Source organism: Microchirus variegatus (genome assembly GCF_963457635.1).
Source record: "Microchirus variegatus genome assembly, chromosome: 14".
Lineage (NCBI taxonomy): Eukaryota > Metazoa > Chordata > Actinopteri > Pleuronectiformes > Soleidae > Microchirus > Microchirus variegatus.
In genome coordinates, this window is record NC_139815.1 from 3332189 (window position 1) to 3350638 (window position 18450).

The 18450-nt window shown below is 44.3% G+C and overlaps 1 protein-coding gene across 1 annotated transcript; it reads left to right on the top strand.

The window, feature by feature from the left end:
• Window positions 1–11952: 11952 nt before the first annotated feature.
• On the top strand, window positions 11953–16651 carry mex3b (mex-3 RNA binding family member B; the record flags this gene model as incomplete). The annotated part of the gene is made up of 2 exons (XM_083900801.1): window positions 11953–12175; window positions 15246–16651. 2 exons carry the CDS (start codon window positions 11953–11955, stop codon window positions 16649–16651), a joined length of 1629 nt encoding a protein of 542 aa, XP_083756927.1.
• Between the last annotated feature and the right edge of the window lie 1799 nt (window positions 16652–18450).

The following is an 18450-nucleotide window of genomic DNA, read 5'->3' on the forward strand; positions in this document are numbered from 1 at the left end:
ACAAGTGAGGGAGCGCAAAGAGCAAGTGAGGGAGCGCGAAGGACAAATGAGAGAGCGCTAACAACAAGTGGGGAGCGCTAACAACAAGTGAGGGAGCGCAAATAAGAAGTGAGGGAGCGCAAAGAGCAAGTGAGGGAGCGCAAAGAGCAAATGAGGGAGCGCAGACAACAAATCAGTGAGCGCAAACAACAAGTGAGGGAGCGCGAAGAACAAATGAGGGAGCGATAACAACAAGTGAGGGAGCGCTAACAACAAGTGAGGGAGCGCTAACAACAAGTGAGGGAGCGCGAAGAACAAATGAGGGAGCGATAACAAGTGGGGGAGCGCTAACAACAAGTGAGGGACCACAAAACACAAGTGAGGGAGCGCGAAGAACAAATAAGGGAGCGATAACAACAAGTGGGGGAGTGCTAACAACAAGTGAGGGAGCGCTAACAAGAAGTGAGGGAGCACTAACAACAAGTGAGGGAGCGCGAAGAACTAATGAGGGAGCGATAACAAAAAGTGGGGGAGCGCTAACAACAAGTGAGGGAGCGCAAAGAACAAATGAGTGAGCGCTAACAACAAGTGAGGGAGCGCTAACAACAAGTGAGGGAGCGCAAAGAGCAAATGGGGGAGCGTAAAGAACAAATGAGGGAGCGATAACAACAAGTGAGGGAGCGCTAACAACAAGTGAGGGAGCGCTAACAACAAGTGAGGGAGCGCAAAGAGCAAATGGGGGAGCGTAAAGAACAAATGAGGGAGCGATAACAACAAGTGAGGGAGCGCAAAGAACAAATGAGTGAGTGCTAACAACAAGTGAGGGAGCGCTAACAACAAGTGAGGGAGCGCTAACAACAAGTGAGGGACCACAAAACACAAGTGAGGTAGCGCTAACAACAAGTGAGGGAGCGCAAAGAGCAAATGAGGGAGCGCAAAGTGTATTTTCAAACAATAATATACAATATTTTTGAATCATAATTAAATAAATTTTATTTGCTTCTTAAAAAAGTGTTGTTTGGAAATATTGATACAGATGTAATTCTGTAGGTTTGGAGTGTCCAGTTAACCTCATGAACAAAGCCAAACACACGTACCTTTGTACAGGATTATCCAGCGGTTTTCTCCACAGACATGTATGACCCGGGCTTTAGTGGGTGTTAATGTCTTTTTTCATGTATTAAGTCAGTTTAGCAGAAAATAAGAGCCGGCCTGTGCGCGTTAAAATGTCTCCCAGCAGCACTGCAACTGAAAGAGTCGAGCGCGGGATCGGATTTTCAATCGGACGCCAACATCAACACTCTGCTGATCAGCAGCGCCGTCAGTGGCCAGAGTTGTGAAAATGTGACGTGGTAGAAAACACAGCTGAACGGTCAGTCGTGCAGAAAAGTGTCGATATGAAAGTAACTCTGTATATCCCCCCCCCATCATCCCGACCCACCTCTATGTTCCACTGATTGTGCTGAGCCAGGGAAACGTGTGATGGAGCGTTTCATTTTCTCCTCCTCGGGCCTGTCACTGTTTACACACCGGCCCTGGATATTCATCTGCCAGAGGAACTGGCGAGGAAGAGGGAAGGGGTTTCCCGCTGGGCTGCCTGGTGACCGGCGAGCAGGCTGAGGGGGGAGGAAGCAGGGAGGGGGGAGGGGGTAGTTCTCTGCCTGGTTTGGCTCTGAAGAAGAAGTGGAAATTAGTGTTTCTCTCTGGAATGTTTGGTTCCTGACTGAGTGAGAAAGTCACATCAGCATTGATTTCAGACCTCAGAAGAGCAGCTTTTGTTCCTTCCTTCATGTGTAAACGGACAATCATCACTCAATGTTTCATTTAACTCTTTAACCCTTAGAACACAGAGCATATACAGTATATACAGAGGCTATAAGAAGGTGCTGTAGTTGTTTCCTCTTTAGGACCTTGTACAAACAGTAACCTCATCAGGACCAGTCGTCCTCATGGAGACCAAAACCTGGTCCTGATGAGGCAGAAGCTCATTTCTAAAGGTTAAGTGGTTAAAATTGTGGGTTGGGTTAAGGTTAGAGACAATAGGGGAATAATGTCTTATTATTACTATTATTATTTAGAGACTTACAGAAAGTTAGGATTGATTTCATATCACATATCACATACAGTATATTACAAACAAAAAACAGGAGTAGCAATAATTGTGCAGAAGTCACAAAATAGACTGATTTTAGAGATTTTTTTTTTTTCTAACAACATTTTAAGAATCAATCAATCTTTATTTGTAAAGCCCACAGTTATACAAAAATGTGGGCTATACAAATAAAGATTGATTGATTAAGAAGCAAAATAAATGTTGATTTAACCAGTGAAAAATATTCAATTTTATTGCTTGAAAATACATTTGTTCTTTGCGCTCCCTGATTTGTTATTGACAAAATAATTATAAATATCTAAGGTTTGCCAGATTATAAATGTTAGATATTTTCAGTTATTTTGTCGGATCTCTACAGAGTTCCAGGAGGACAGCGACTCCAAGTCCGTGAAGACTTCCGGTCCATTGAGCTGTTGCTCCATAAATCTCGTAAAAGCAGATCCGAAACAAACCTCATTTAAAAAAATGTTTTTTTAATAATGATAATAAAAAAACAGACCTGAAATTTTTTTTTACAAACAGACCCTGAAAATACAACTCGTAAAATCAGACCTCAAAATGTCGGATCTCGGAAATCTCGGAAAAACAAATCAGAAATTTTTTGGGGGGGAATGAGTTCCACATGGACAGCACCCCCTAGCATGCGACTACTTCCGGTCCATTGAGCTGTCACTCCAAAACTCAGGAGCCAATCAGCAGACAGCTTCCTAAGGCCCGCCCACAAACAAAAAAAACACTGCTCAAAGAAGAAATGTTTGTGTGGTGTTGAAAATATTGACACAAATCTGATTCTATAACTGGTTTGAACCGTTTGACGGATTTACAAATTTCACAAGTTCAATAGAATTTTAATACTAAGTAATTTTTCTCTCCAGTACAGTTGGTGAAAATGAAAAGAGACAACCTTTTTCTTCAGATTTCCTATAAGACACTATATGTAACACATTGTCATCGCCTCTGTATATGTCTGTGTAGTGATGAAAAATGAGTGGCGGCAAGAAAATAAGAATCATTTTGCAGAGAAAATGAGCTCATTTGACTATTTTAAAGATCAATTTGTGTGAAAAAAAAAACACAATTTTGGAATTTTGAAATGTGTGTTTTTCATGTAAAAATGAGTTATTGACTGAATCTAAGTACGAGAGGAAAGAAAGAAGGCAACGACAAAGAGCTGTGGCTGAGGAGGAGGAGGAGGAGGAAGACTGGGGTGGGGGTGGGATGAACATGGAGAAGAAGAAGGAGGAGGAGGAGGAGGGTGATCAGTGTGTTGTGGTGCATTGTGGGCCGGCGGCTCCAGCTGCCCTGCCGCTGTGCTGCTTGGCTCACCAGCGTCTGGCAGGCGGCCAATCACAGCGCAGGGAGGCAGTGCCACTTCAGTTCAGTGTGTCAGAGCTAAGAGGGTGAGGGAGGGAGGAGACGGAGAGATGTGAGGACAACGAGGGGAGGAGAAGAAGAGGGGGAGGGGGGGGATGGTAGGAGATGGAGGAGTGGGAGGAGAAAAGGGGAGGGAGAGGCAGACAGTGCTGCATCCATCCATACGTACACATGCTGCACCATTTCTATAGCTTCAGCACTCATGCATGTGATGTACAGTCAGAACTTCCTGTAATAACGTGTGTGTGTGTGTGTGTGTGGGGGGGAGGAGACAAATCAAACAAAATATTATCTTTAATTCTGTTTGACTGTCGACAAGAAAGAGACAAAAAAAACAACAACAACCGCAGATCACAAATCTCCTTTGTCTTTGTCCTTCACACCGACAGCTCCTTCACACACTGTTGTTTGTGTGTTTGTTTGTGTGTTTGTTGACGAGCGTTGGTGAGATTAATAGCCAGTCAGACGCCGAGTGTGATTCCTCTAATCAGGACAAAGAGGCGGAGGGTTTCTGAAAAGAAAAAGCTGGAGGACAGAAGCAAAACAAACCACAGCCAAAACCAAAGTGTCCCATTTTCCTTTGTCTAACCTTGAGTTTGGATCAGTTTACAATCTGTGGCCTAGACACACACACACACACACACATGTTTGTACAGCTATTCTTCTCAGGGCTCTGCATTGACTACCAGTCACTTCAGTATAACCAGTTATTCCCTAACCCTGAGCTTCACCATGATCACAAATTCAAATCTTAGTCCTTAGTTCTACCTCATTGTTGCCTCTTTAGGACCTGGTAAAAAAACAGTCACCTTGTCAGGACCAGTCGTCCTCGTGGAGACCAAAACCTGGTCCTGATGAGGCAGAAGCTCATTTCTGAAGGTTGACTGGTTAAAATTGTGAGTTAGGTTAAGGTGAGGGTTAGGCATTAACTGGGTATAGTTAAGGTTAGAGACAATAGTTTGGTTAATAGGCTGTTTTGAAATGAATGGACGTCTGTGCAGTGTCCTCAGAGGAATAGGGACATGAACCTATGTGTGTGTGTGTGCATACATGTGCTACGTGCCAGCCGGTCTGTCACTGCATCCTTCCCTCTCCATCTGTGTTTCCTCCCTCCCTCTCTCTCTCTCTCTTTCTCTCTCTCTCACTGTGATATAATGGAGCGTCTCCTTCTCTCCTGGGTTTCATTGCATTGTTTTAATGTCCTGCTGTGGAACAGAGCTCCAGGCTTTCTCTGCTCTGATCAAACTACCACGGAAATAATTGAATTCTTTGAAAGAAATCATATACATATATGTGTATATATATATATTTATATACTGTATATGTATATATATATGTATATATATGTTAAAATCATACATTTTCTCTCTATTTGGTGTATTTCTTGGGTAACGTCCCAGCACCACACCCAGCCCTGGCGTATACCTGTATACTACAGCATTTAGAGTCATCGTGTCTTTTGTCTGAAAACATGTAAACAAAAAACAAAAGAAGAAGAAGAAGAAGTCTGTATCGGGAAAGTTGTGTTTTTGCGTGTGGACGAGGCCTAAAGGCCACATTATACTTCTCCGACTGCGTAATGCGTTATCCGACTGCTTCACCACGGAGACGCCTCGAGCCTTTATACTTCTGCGTCGTGGTGACGGACACGCGCTGCAATTTCCCGCCCGATCAGTAGGGGTCGCTGCGCAAAGGTTGTTGTGCTTCTGGCTACAGTGAGCAATGGCGTCGAGAGAGAAAGACTGTTGTTGTTGAAACAGTAGCCGTTTCTTACTATTCTGTGTCACGGAACGCAGTTTTAAGATCATTTGAGGCGAGAAATTGGCCATTTAGAGTCTAAACATGTGCTGTGTGTGTTAAGATATGACGTATTTATAGTTTGGCAGCGACGTTCTCGGCGGGGATCAGCTCCGCGTCTGTGGACGCTCGGGTGCGCACTGTGAGCCGGCACAGAGCAGCTTCGCTCGGCCTGTCCTGAGGACCAATCGCAGCTCTTGCCGTCTCCGTTGTCCCTTGACGGAGTGACGGACACTTAAAAAATATTTTGTGCAGTCGGAGACGACGCAGAGGCTCTTCGACAGGCTCTGCGTAACCTACGTAGAGCACTTTACGCAGGAGTATAAATTAGGCTTAAAAGGACACTGTGTAGTATTTATGGGTTTATATAACCCAAAATCCACTTTTTTATACATATTATGTGCTCCTGCATTGTCTAGTCGCTGTATAATATTCTTTGTTTCATTTTCGTAGTGTTTCAAAAAGTGATGTACGCGGTTGCATAGCCACTGTTAGCAGCGAGACGCCATGTTTCTACCGGAGCCTGTAAGGACAAACGCGAGAGAACAAATCAAGCGTCTCTTTACTTGTAGCGGAAGTCCCGCCTCCACTCTCTACGCTTCGTCTGCTACGGCCGCGGTAGCTCCGCCCTCTCCCTCCCATCACGAACCTCATCTGCTGACACGGAGAAAGACGACGAGGACGACATTTGACCGGCTGAGGATACCGTAGCGCTCAGGGAAGGGAGGGGGTGAGCAGATTTAGTAAATTTCAGCCTCTCCTCTAGATGGCACTATAAACTTCTTACTTCACCTTTAAGTAGAAGTACATGCATAAAACAGTGAAGCTGTAGCTTCTGTTTAAATGCGACACGTACGCGGCCTGTCAACATCACACGACCTGTGGCTGCAGCGGGAAACGCGTGTGTGTGTGTGTGTTTATGAGGTCAGTGAGGTAGAGCAGACAGGCGGCTCAGTATCCTGTGACCTGATGTTTGCTGTGACCCAGTCGGTGTCTGCAGCTCTGCAGCTGTTTACTGACGGACAGAAGCTTCACTAAGCCCTCCGTCTGCCTCCGCTGCTCTGTGGGTTAGAGCAGGCTCAGCTTCCCTTCCTCTCATTAAAAGGCGAACGGCTAATCGCCTCTAAGTAGCTGCTCGTGTCTAATGCCAAACAGCAATCAGCGTCCGTCTGGGCTTAAGAAAGAGCAGTGTCATACCGTCTGTGCATGTGGGACACCGCTGAACTTGGATACCCGACTCGGAAACTTGTTGCCATGTTTCCATCATGGTGAAGTTCGGTTTAAGTACCTTAAAGGTGCCATATGTAAGAATGTGGCCAAAAACGGTTACTACATTCAAATTCAAAATAACGAGGTCTTTAAGGTTTCGTTTGCTGACGTACCTGGCAACCCGTGGTTGCTCGGCAGCTGACACTCTACTAACTGCAATGATTGTTAGACGGCGGTAGGTGGCGCCACATGCGAAAACATGATTTCAAAACATAAACATGATTTGCAGTCTGCAAAATGTTTTTTTAAATGCAAATATTTTGTCTGTACTGTTGTTGTTGGTGAGTTCAGTTTGTTATATGAACATTATTCCTGAGTCTGTGACATATTAGGAGGATTTTATGGCCAGTTGCTTTAGATTTATTACATAATGCACCTTTAAAGTAATACTTGAGTAAAAGTACGTTACATAAGTATGTTACACACAGAGTGTATGACAGGCGACATGTTTGCATTTACCGTAATTACCACAACGCGTTGTGCTACTGGAAAAATTCCAACGGTTTCTGAAAGCTGAGAAAGCTGCACATCAAAGCCGATGTGTGGTTATTACGGTAATTTCACTCGCGCTGTTGCAGGAAGCAAGTTTTATTTTAGTTTTCACTTTTATCACACAGCACAATGCCACAAAATCAAGCTTTTATATGCATTATGGGTTATTATAAATGAACATGTCTGTGATATATGACCATGGTTCCCAACCTGGAGGTCAAGAGGCCCATCAGCAGGTCGCCAGATAAATCTGAAGCTGTCGTGAGTAAAAGAGAAACCTTCCTATGTAGCTACTAGGCTCTAAATATTGTTTAAATGACTCAATACTTTAACAAAATCTAAAAACACCATCTTACAACCAATACGCTAGTTTGGTGAAACAATGGTAAAAACTTCTTCTTGTGTTTAGAGTGTGTTACAGCCCCACACACAGGCCTGGCACACAAACTCTATCGTTTAGTGTCGTTTTGCCGTTGTTTACAATTTTTACAGTTTACAGAGATTTTTAGGAACGAAAAAAGAATAAAAGTTATTTTTTCCGAGCCCTGAACGTTGAGGAGTGAATAGATGTCGCATTGCTAGGAATGAGGAGGAGGAGGAGGATTTTTTTGGTTGGGTGGAGCTGAGGTGTCAAATATTAACAGGAAGGTCTTTTCCCGTCAGCTCCTCTGCTCCCTGAGTGCTGCCTCATTAACATCGGTATTGTGCTGCAGGAGTGAGGTGACAAAGCAAAGTGCTTCTGGTCTCAACGGTTTTCAATCGGCTTGAAATCCCCTTTGTGTCGCCCAAACGCCCCCGTGACGTCCACCTCCGTCCCCTCGTCCTCCCGCTCTGTGACCGCGTCCACAAAGACGAGCAACCCTTCAACTCTCTCGACATTTACGCCTCATACTTCCACACTGCGCTGCCAAGGAAGACAATATGCAAACGGCCTGTAGCTATTGTCCAGTGCACTGCTGGATCTGAGGTGTATTAAAAACACCCTATTCAGGCTTTATTATACACAGGCTGGAATAAAGCGCCCATACACAGATAAAGTGAAACTATTAAGACCGTGTAATAACATCTAAAAAAATTTTTAATTTTTACTAGTGGGCTTTAGTGGACTTGAATACTCCAGCTGCATTAGAATGTCAACAGATTTTGAACTGAACAAAGCATTATACTCTTGAACCTTTATTTGACAGACATTATTTCAACACGGAATTCAACAAATTGCCTTTTTTTTAGAAAATCTCACAACTTCTCTTGAGATGGGGTTTGTACATTTTATTTTCAGAAAAATACTTAAACTATAAAGAATACATTTAAATGTGTTTGTATTTTCTGACACAATATTCACACTACATCATCTTTTCCACTGGTTAAATCTTATTTCATGTCACAGCAGCACAAGTAGAGCTCTGAAAACTCATTAAATTAGACAGTTTTACATCAGTGTGTATTTGAGTTTACCCTTCTGTTACCATTTGGCATGCGTACTTCTCATGACCGTAACTCCTAGACCATTGGTTCTCAAAGTGCGGCCCGGGGGCCAATGGCGGCCCGCAGAAACATTTCTGGCGGCCCGCGGTGAATTACAGTTGAGCTACTAAGCTTATTAAATGTTTATTGGACATTACTGGATACGGACCAATAAGTGTAAACAAAAATACTGGGTATTTACCTGGTTTGGTGAATTTTAGTGTATTATTGGGTTATAAGCTGGTAATAAGCAGGTAGCTACAGCCCTCAATTTCTATTTACCCAGTAAATATATGGTAACAGAAATGCGTTACTTGGTATTAACCTGTAATTAGAAGGTAAGAACAATGGCCAAAATACTGGGTAATTACCCAGTAATTTATAAAGTGTTATTATATTAACGCTTATATTACTTATAGCTAAACTGTAGAACTGCAATCTGGTCATTAACATGATTACAAATGGGATTTATTTCTGTTTTTTTTTCCTTTGGCGGCCCTCCGTCCAATGTTGGGTTCCTAAATTGGCCCTCAGGTATCAAAACTTTGAGAACCCCTGTCCTAGACCATTTCTGATGCCTAGAAAATTTGCCTTCTGTCAGCTGAGATTGGCCTCCGTTGACCCTCATGTGGAGGATAAAGTGGTCAAAGATGGATGGACTGACACCAGAAAGCAGAGAAATAGAGCTCTGCGTCCATATACTTACGTCATTACGGTAGCCCCTCAGGACTTCTTCTGGAACAGCCGTCCAATCACAGACGAGATTCACCTGCGGATTCACACGTTTGTGGCCTGAATATCATGATGCTCATAAGAGGGTTAAGGGCATGTAAGGATGGATGTTGATACCAAGTCAGAACAGGGCCTAAAAAAAACCCTGTAACTATCCCTTTAAGATGTCCTCAAAGGCCCCAAACACTATGGTCTGTACAATTTCCCGTTAAGTTATTTATTGTTTTCTGTGACTACTTATCATCCCCACAGAGGTTCATCTGAGGCGACGGCACAGTGACATCATCGTCTGGTGTTGTAAATCGACAGGAAATACCCTTAAAGCCCTTCAAAATAAAGCCATCACAGTAAAGAAACCTGGAGGGAGAAGCAGATTAATGATCAATAAGTGTATTGATTTATTGACTGTTAGTGTCTGCTGTGGCTGAACACACTGGACCACATGTCCTGTGTCCGTGCCAATAAAACAACCTTTTTTTTCCCACTGGTCAAAAAAACCCCACTAACATCTGGCTTTTGTCTGCAACTGGAAAAGATACAATCAACATTTACTCCTGGGGTCAAATGACTCTGCAGTAGACTTTTATTGACTCCAGCTCTGATCGGCATTCATGTAAACATGACACCTGTGTGAATGTGGCCACTTCACCGTCTACGTATATAAAATTTTGATGAAGGCTATAACGATAAATCTGTTTCCGTTACACAGATTCACCTTTTATTGATATTCCAGTCTCCACCTCAAGCTCAAATGTAGAGAATTTTAATGTGACGTGGTCTAAGTTTCCTCTCGTGTTTCTTTTACCAATTTTATGGCAAATTATACCAAATGTTCTCATATAGTTTAAAGGAACTCTGTGTAATCAGTTTAAATGTAAATGAATAGTTGAAAATGCAAATAGAAAAGACAGACATCTTTTAACAATTTTTTAATGTGCAAATTTGGTTAAAATGTGTGATTTGTGAAACAGGAAGTGGCTCTATTGACACGCCAACTTTTAGGCAAAACTTTTAGATGACAAACTAATTTTGTCATGTATGCTCTTGTGTTTCTTTTACCAATTGTATGGCAGATTTGACCAGATTTTCCCATATAGTCTAGAAGGATAACTGCTTAATCAGTTCCCAATTTTTGGGCAAAAATTTGTGAAACATTAAAGGTGCCATATGTAAGAATGTGGCCAAAAACGGTTACTACATTCAAATTCAAAATAGAGATGGTCTATTAGGTTTTGTTTTCTGAGGTAACTGGCAACCCGTGGTTGCTCGGCAGCTGAGACTCTACTGACTGCAATGATTGGTAGACGGCGGTAGGTGGCGCCACATGCCAAAACATGATTTCAAAACATAAACATGATTTGCAGTCTGCAAAATATTTTTTTTAATACAATTATTTTGTCTGTACTGTTGTTGTTGGTGAGTTCAGTTTGTTATATGAACATTATTCCTGAGTCTTATTCCTGAATATTAGGAGGATTTTAGGGCCAGTTGCTTTAGATCAGGGGTCTCAAACTCAAATGACCTGGGGGCCAATGCGCATCTATCGTGGTCAAGAGGGGGCCGGCCTAGAGAACAAATAGTGGGGGGGGGAACAACTCTTCACAATATTGCATCATGATATCACACATAAACTATATGTAATACTATTTATGATGCGAAATTAATGTATTAATATCAAAAACAGGCATTTATTTTAAATGACATAAACAATAGTGTGGACAACTGTAATTAAAATTCATACCAGGAGCCGTTTCGGCCACTGCCATTCTTTGCTCGGTCCCTAACAAGTGTATTTATATATGTAATTGAGTGTTGTATATGGTACATTTAATAATGGGATAATTATGACCAAATTATTAAAAAAATATGGCTAGCAAACACTGTGTTCAAAAGACAGTGAGGTCGTGGGTCATGTTTTAATTACAGCATAATATTAAATGGGGGGCCACCAGTTTGAGACCCCTGCTTTAGATTTATTACATAATGCACCTTTAAGTTTCCCATAACTGCTGAAACTTTTTTTTTTATCAGATTCACGCAGAAAATGTTACCAATATTTATTGAATCCAAAAAATGTATAATGTAATAATAAAAAAGTGTGTGTGTGTGTAAAAAGCACAGTAGCAGAGCAGCGAGAAACAAAGACAGGCTGAGAACAAAGAAGTGGGCGTGCCTCGCTCCCTGGCGCCGCCCACACACCGCAGGCCCGCCCAATCAGCTCGCGTGTATGCAAATGATCCCCCAGCGCCGCATCGTCCCTGCCCAGGCGGTGACGTCACCCGCACATCTCTCTGTCTGGCTGTGCGAAGAGTGAGACAGAAGCAACAGAGCAGCTGAAGGAAGCCGCCGGGGAGGGGCTCTTTGTCAGGAAGGAATATTCCTCACTACCTGGAGTAAACACGCGTTTTATTCTCCGTGACACAACACGACACAGCCCGGCAAGGCTCGGCTCAGCCCGGGACTAACACTTCCTGTCGGGGGAAGAAGCAAACACAGAGGGGTGGATGTTATTTTGCGGCACCTTGCACTGCTTTTCTTCCTCCTCCTTCCTCTCCTCTCCGCCGCACTGATTTATTTGCCACGGACCAGTTTGTCTGTGAAGAACCGGCTCCGGTTCCTTTGCTCTCCCCCTCCTCCTCTTCCTCCCCTCCTCTCCTCTCTTCCTCCCCTCCCGGTCACTCCTTCTTTCACCCTCCTTCTTCTTCTTTTTCCTGCCTTCTTGATCCGCGAAGATGCCCAGCTCGCTGTTCGCCGACAGCAACGTCCAGGGAGACGCACTGGACGAGCAGAGAGCGCTGCAGATCGCCCTGGACCAGCTCTCGCTGCTCGGCCTGGACAACGACCAAGACCCGCTCTTCGACAACAACCAGGAGCCCCGGAAGAAGAGCGTCAACATGACCGAATGCGTCCCGGTTCCCAGCTCCGAGCATGTGGCAGAGATTGTGGGCAGACAAGGTGTGTTTGTGTACTTGTTTTTTTTGTTGTTGTTGTTGACTTTCGTGGTAGAAACGCGGACTTTTCCCCAGGTCCAGTTGTTCTTGTGCTCACAGAACCTCATTTCCGAGAGGTAGAAGCACACTTTCTAAGTTAGAACATCACCTCTGAGGCAGAACCTCATTCCTGAGGTAGAGAACCAACATCAGACAGAAGAAGGTTCTCAGTCGTTCAGGAGTTCTCGCTTTAAAGTCCTGCACATTTTGGAGGTAGAATCCTCAGTTTTCCTGAGACAGAATCTTCATTTCTTCTTATTGTTGAAGGTTCTCAGTCCTCCAGCTCATTGTATCTTCAGGAGTTGAACTACAGGCGCGTGGACCTTCTCTGAAGTCCTCAACATTTCAGTGGTAGAACCTCATTCCTGAGCTTCTGGTTGTTAAGTTCAGATTCAGGCTCATGTGATTTGTGCTTCAGGTTAAAGTTTGGATGAATGGATTGTCCGGACAAGAACATCTGCACAAACGTGTGTTTGTTGTTGTTGTTGTTGTTGTAGTGAGTCGACTGTGTGTGTGTGTGTGTGTGAGAGAGAGAGAGAGAGAGAGAGAGAGAGAGAGAGAGAGAGAGAGAGAGAGAGAGAGAGAGAGAGAGAGAGAGAGAGAGAGAGAGAGAACCAAAACAAATGAGGTTGAAGCAAGTTCCAAGTACAAGGGACTATTTATGATGTAATTGCAATTGTAAAATACAGTCTTAGTGGTTTATTTTGATGTGCCACAAGGGAGAGTCTGTGACTATATCTTAACAATAACATGTTTTTGTCAATTGGAACAACATTTCATAGGATTTATTTTTGTAACTAATAACATATTTGTGGAATATTATTTACGAAAAACCTCTTGGTAACATTTTTAAATACTATTTTATTAATTTCCTCTATCATTTTTCCTTGTTTTCCCAACATTTTCTGAAATCTTATGAAGGTAGATCACAGACAAAAGGCCCCACCCCATTTTGGTTCCAAGTATCTAAACATTATTGTGAATCATTATTTTGGTCAGGATAAGGGAGCAGGGAATCTTCGTGTGTCGCTGTCGGAGGAACACAATGTCAATAAACACCCTCAGATAATGCATTTAAATAACTTTACACTGTGCTGCCTCTCGACACGAGCACTCTCACTTCTTTGTGAGGCCTTGGGTGTAAACGCGTGGGCACCAGTCGTGAATTCAACACCTCTGTAATCCACCAGGTATCAATGGATTTGGCTGAAACGCGTGCTTTTGTTACCGTCTCGCCACTTAGTCACACGCTGTTCCTCCTCTATAAATACAGTGAGGTGGGCGGCTGCAAGGAGCGAGAGGCGATTCAAGAAGTTGACATTTAAGATGAATAAGTGCCTGCTGGGTTCATTCCGTCTGTGCCGAATCAAACAGTATATGGACCCAACTGGGATTAGATACTTTTTTTTATGTTTTTCTAACATGTGCCTGCTTTTAAAATAGTCCATGAATGTTAAATTGGGGCAAAAATGAATGGGATTTAGTTTATATGGAAAAGAAAATGTCAGTTTAACATTTAAATGCAGAGCAGAAACAAACCCCCGACACTTCCTGCCATTAGAAGCATTATTGTGTGGTTAAAGTAGGACATGTAGGTCACTGAGTGAGCTCATCGGGGGCAGTGGATCTTCCACTGTCTGCCTTTGTTATTAAGCGGCTTCCACCGTGATGTGTGGCGGGTGAGCAGCACAGGATCAAATTAGGACAACGGTCACGATCTTACCTTGCCACAAGCAGCAGACGCCCATCGCTGCATGGAGCGAAACTGGGCTCCCAGCTGCAGGGCGGTTCTGGTGCCTGGTTACATATGCGGAATCTTTTCTCCTCCCTGCAACGCTGCTGCTGCTGCTGCTGCTGCTGCTGCTGCTGCTGCTGCTGCTGCTGCTGCTGCTGCTGCTGCTGCTGTCATTATTGCTGTTGAGTGAAACACGGAATATTCAGACAAATGTATTCACGCGTCGAGGGAGGTGGAAAAATACGTGTCTCCAGGGTTCGCATGTTAAAGGTGAAGTGTTCAAGAACATAAACGAGGAAATTCTGATGTTTTTGAGCATTTCCTGGTGAGGCACAAAAGGCACGTGGTTAGGGCTCGAAAGACAAATTATTATTATTTTTTTCATCCTCTGAATGAAAAACACATGGGGATAAAAACACAGCAGTAAAAGGTTAGAAAAAAATAATGTCTTCACAGCTGGTGTTAAAAAACACACGGCGTTAAAGCGCGTGTGGTCTGCTCACTATTCCACTGACTTGTGAACGACGTCACTGTTGTGATTTGTCATAAACAAACACAATGTGGCGGGAAATGCTCCTTGAAAAGTATAATTTGAGAGCGTCGTGCGGCTCTGTGGCTCAGGGACACCATTGTCGTTTCCCGCCCACTTTTGAACGTGACATTTGTTGATTGTTTACAAAATAATGAGGATTAATGTCTGTAGTTGCTTTAAAGCAGCCTCTTGACAAAGACTTTATCCTCATTTAACCTCCATCGGCCTCGATACAAACAGTGTGAGCGTGAATCCACAGTGGACACTCGAGCTGATGCGACTTCACCCTCTCTCTCTCTCTGCTGCATCACACTGTCCCCGCTGCTCTGGCCCCGTTCCACTAGTTATGTCATGCCTCTCGTGCCGTTTTCCTCGGCCAGTCCCATTGTGGTGACGGGGGAGACGTGCGTTTAAGCACGGCGGTGCCAGAATGCAACTTCATGTGCTGACTGTGCACGGACATGCAGTGTCAGGCCACGGCGTCACCGGGCACTGGAGATGCAGCTGGTGCAGATGTGGACTGAACAGGTTTCTTTGTGGAGTTATTTTTGTCCTGCTGTATGTTGCAGCATGTGGTTTTAATTTACTCTTCTCAAAAAAACAGGGTGGGGGGTGGGGGGGTGTATATGAGGCCAATCGGCCTTTTGTGAGACTTTTGTAATAAACATACAGCAGCTGTTTTAAATGGTCTAGGAGTAATGGTTGAACACACGATATAAAGTTGTTGTTTTTGTCAGACTTGTCCTCACCTTTCCTGTTTGCTTCCAGGTTGCAAGATCAAAGCGCTCCGGGCCAAGACAAACACCTACATCAAGACCCCCGTTCGAGGCGAGGAGCCTGTTTTCGTGGTGACGGGACGGAGGGAGGACGTGGCCATGGCCAGGAGGGAGATCATCTCCGCTGCCGAGCACTTCTCCATGATCCGAGCCTCCAGGAACAAAAACACCAGCCTGAACGGAAGCGGCACCCCAGTCCCCGGACCCCCGAACCTGCCGGGACAGACCACCATCCAAGTGCGGGTGCCTTACCGTGTGGTGGGGTTGGTCGTGGGCCCCAAGGGAGCCACCATCAAACGCATCCAGCAGCAAACACACACCTACATCGTGACGCCAAGCCGAGACAAGGAGCCGGTGTTTGAGGTGACAGGGATGCCCGAGAATGTAGACAGAGCACGGGAGGAGATCGAAGCCCACATCGCCATGAGGACGGGAGGCCTCATTGAGCTCCAAGATGAAAACGACTTCCACGCCAACGGTACTGATGTGGGCTTTGATCTGCACGGTCACCCCACCCTGTGGTCCAAGGCCAGCGCCGGGATGAACCTCACCTCGGCTCGTAAGCCCTTCTCCAACTACCGCAACGACTCGTCCTCTTCCCTCGGCAGTGCCTCCACAGACTCCTACTTTGGCAACAACAGCTCTCGCATGGCGGACTACAGCCCCCCCAGCCCCGCACTCAGCTACACCACCACCAACAACAACGGCAACAACAATAACAACAACATCAACGTCAACACCAACGGCAACGGTTTCGTTTACGGGAGCGACGTGATCTCCCCTGACTGCACTGATATGACCTTTGACTCCTCACCGGGGTTCGACACAACGCAAGCCCCGCCAGGTTTCCTGTGGTCTCAGTGCGACAGTCGCGTCACCCCCTCGTCCAACGGAGGCAGCTCCCCCACCTCCACCTCAGCCATGTTCCCCACCAACACCTCCAACAATGCAAACGGGATAGTGGTGAATCAGAGAAGGGTTAATGGATGTACCCCGCAGCCCCGACTATCACCACCACTCCACAGCCACACTGGGGGCACTGCTGAGCACCCGCTAGCACGAAGGGTGCGCAGCGATCCAGGTGGAGGTCCACTCAGTTTCCCCCGTTACTCCAGTACTATCGCCTCCCTGCCTGGCCCTCACCTGCCCGGAGTTCCGTGCGACTCCTCCAACTCGTCGTCCTCCTCCTCTTCGTCCTCCTCCACCTCATCTGGCACGAGCCGGAAAGGCAGCCGCGACTGCTCGGTATGCTTCGAGAGCGAGGTCATCGCAGCGCTGGTCCCCTGTGGGCACAACCTGTTCTGTATGGAATGTGCCAATCGCATCTGCGAGAGGAGCGAGCCCAAATGCCCCGTCTGCCACACCGGCGTCACTCAGGCTATACGTATATTTTCGTAAGAAGTGTTATCTCTTTAACGAGAACATTAGCAACAACAGACTCTTCGTACTGCTTTAACGGAACGTGTACATAGATATACATATGTATGTAAGAGGCTGCAGTATCTAGACGAAGGGGCAGACACCCTCTCTGGGGTCGTAGTTGTGAATAATATACTGTAGCTTTGAAATATTTTCAACATCTAAGTGCATGTTTTAAATATTACAGCATAGTAATCAATAGTTCTAGTAAATTGTACCCTATATTTATGTAACAAGGAGACACCGTGGTCAGGACAGCAGTCTGTGGGCTGTTAGCAGGCTGTGGCTACATCCTTAGCACTGCGTTTTCATTTCAAATCGGCGTCGCCGGGGCGTTTTCCATAATTTGTCCGCGTCCATGCTAACTGAAAGATGGACATCGCATGACCTTCCACGTACAGTGGACGCAGATTCTCACAATATATGACTAACGAGTAAAGTCAGACCACATAAGTGTGGTGTTCAAAGTCCGTCCAGACTCCGTTTTTAAACTTAAACCGAGCCATTAAGAGTTCCCAAACCTTTCCATTTAAAGGTCCGGTGTGTAAGAATTAGTGACATCTAATGGTGAGACATCAGGGAACTACGGTGGCCTTCTCGAACCAGGAAGGATGTTGTCATCAACAAGGTGTTTAAAAGTATTATACATGTCGATAGCAAACTGGCTGGTTTGTCCGTTAAAGCGTCTGCAGAAACAACCACTTCTGCCTAAATTGTGTGTCAAAGGTTTATTTGGAGACTTTGAAAACTAAATGGTAAATAGAAAAAAGGGTTAAAAGGTTTAAAGAAACCTGGGATTCCGTCCGATTTTCATCAAAATCCCTAATGGTAAAGAGAAAATGGTAACGTTGCAGCTAAAGATCCCTCACCTTGTGCTTAATTCCAAGTGTATTGAAGAACCTATGTAGCCTTCACTTAGCATCGAAACTAACGATTATTATCAGAATTGGATTAGTATGTTGATTATTTTGTCCAAAACATGTCTGAAACTTAAAAATATGATCTTCTCAATTCGTCTCATATTGTTCACAAACCAATATGATTAGCTTTTACTGATTCTTTTGTTATTATAAAGCAAAGTCATCGGGGAAATGGGGTTAGGGTTACACTTAAGAACCTCTTAACCTCTGTGGAGTTAATCAAAAGCAACAATTTATACAGTCAGGCCATTGTACACTTAATTAATGCTCAATAAAAAGTCTACACTGGACCTTTAATATAGAAGAAGACAAAGCAAAGAAGCAAAGAAATACTACTAAATTGGTAATAAAAATAAGCATTCAGCCATCCTTATTAAAACGTATGGTACTAAAGGTTGATATGTTGAATTTCTGCCTAAATCTCACACACTGGCCCTTTAAGTGGCTCCAAATCGCTGGGAGATTTAAAGGAAAACGCAGACGTGTGTGGACGTAGCCCGAGCTTTCCAGTTTTTGCCGACTGTAGTGAAGCGAGCGAGGGAAACAAAGCGAACAAAGATACTGCAGCTCGAGGTCAGGAAAACAAAAACAACAACGACGACGTCGTCGACGCGAGGGACGACATATCCTACATATATATGTATATATTACATTTCCACGAGTTGACACAAGTTTGAAATGAACATTGATACAGATTTGAAGTATTTTATTTTCTTTTTTCACTTGAAAGATTCTATTTCCTTATTGCAAAAAAAAAAGATGTTTACAGATATTTTAATTTAAGTTCAGTGAACTTTTTTGTAGCTGGGTTGAAATGTTGTTTATTTTTTAGTACGGCCTCGCGGCGTTGATCACTGT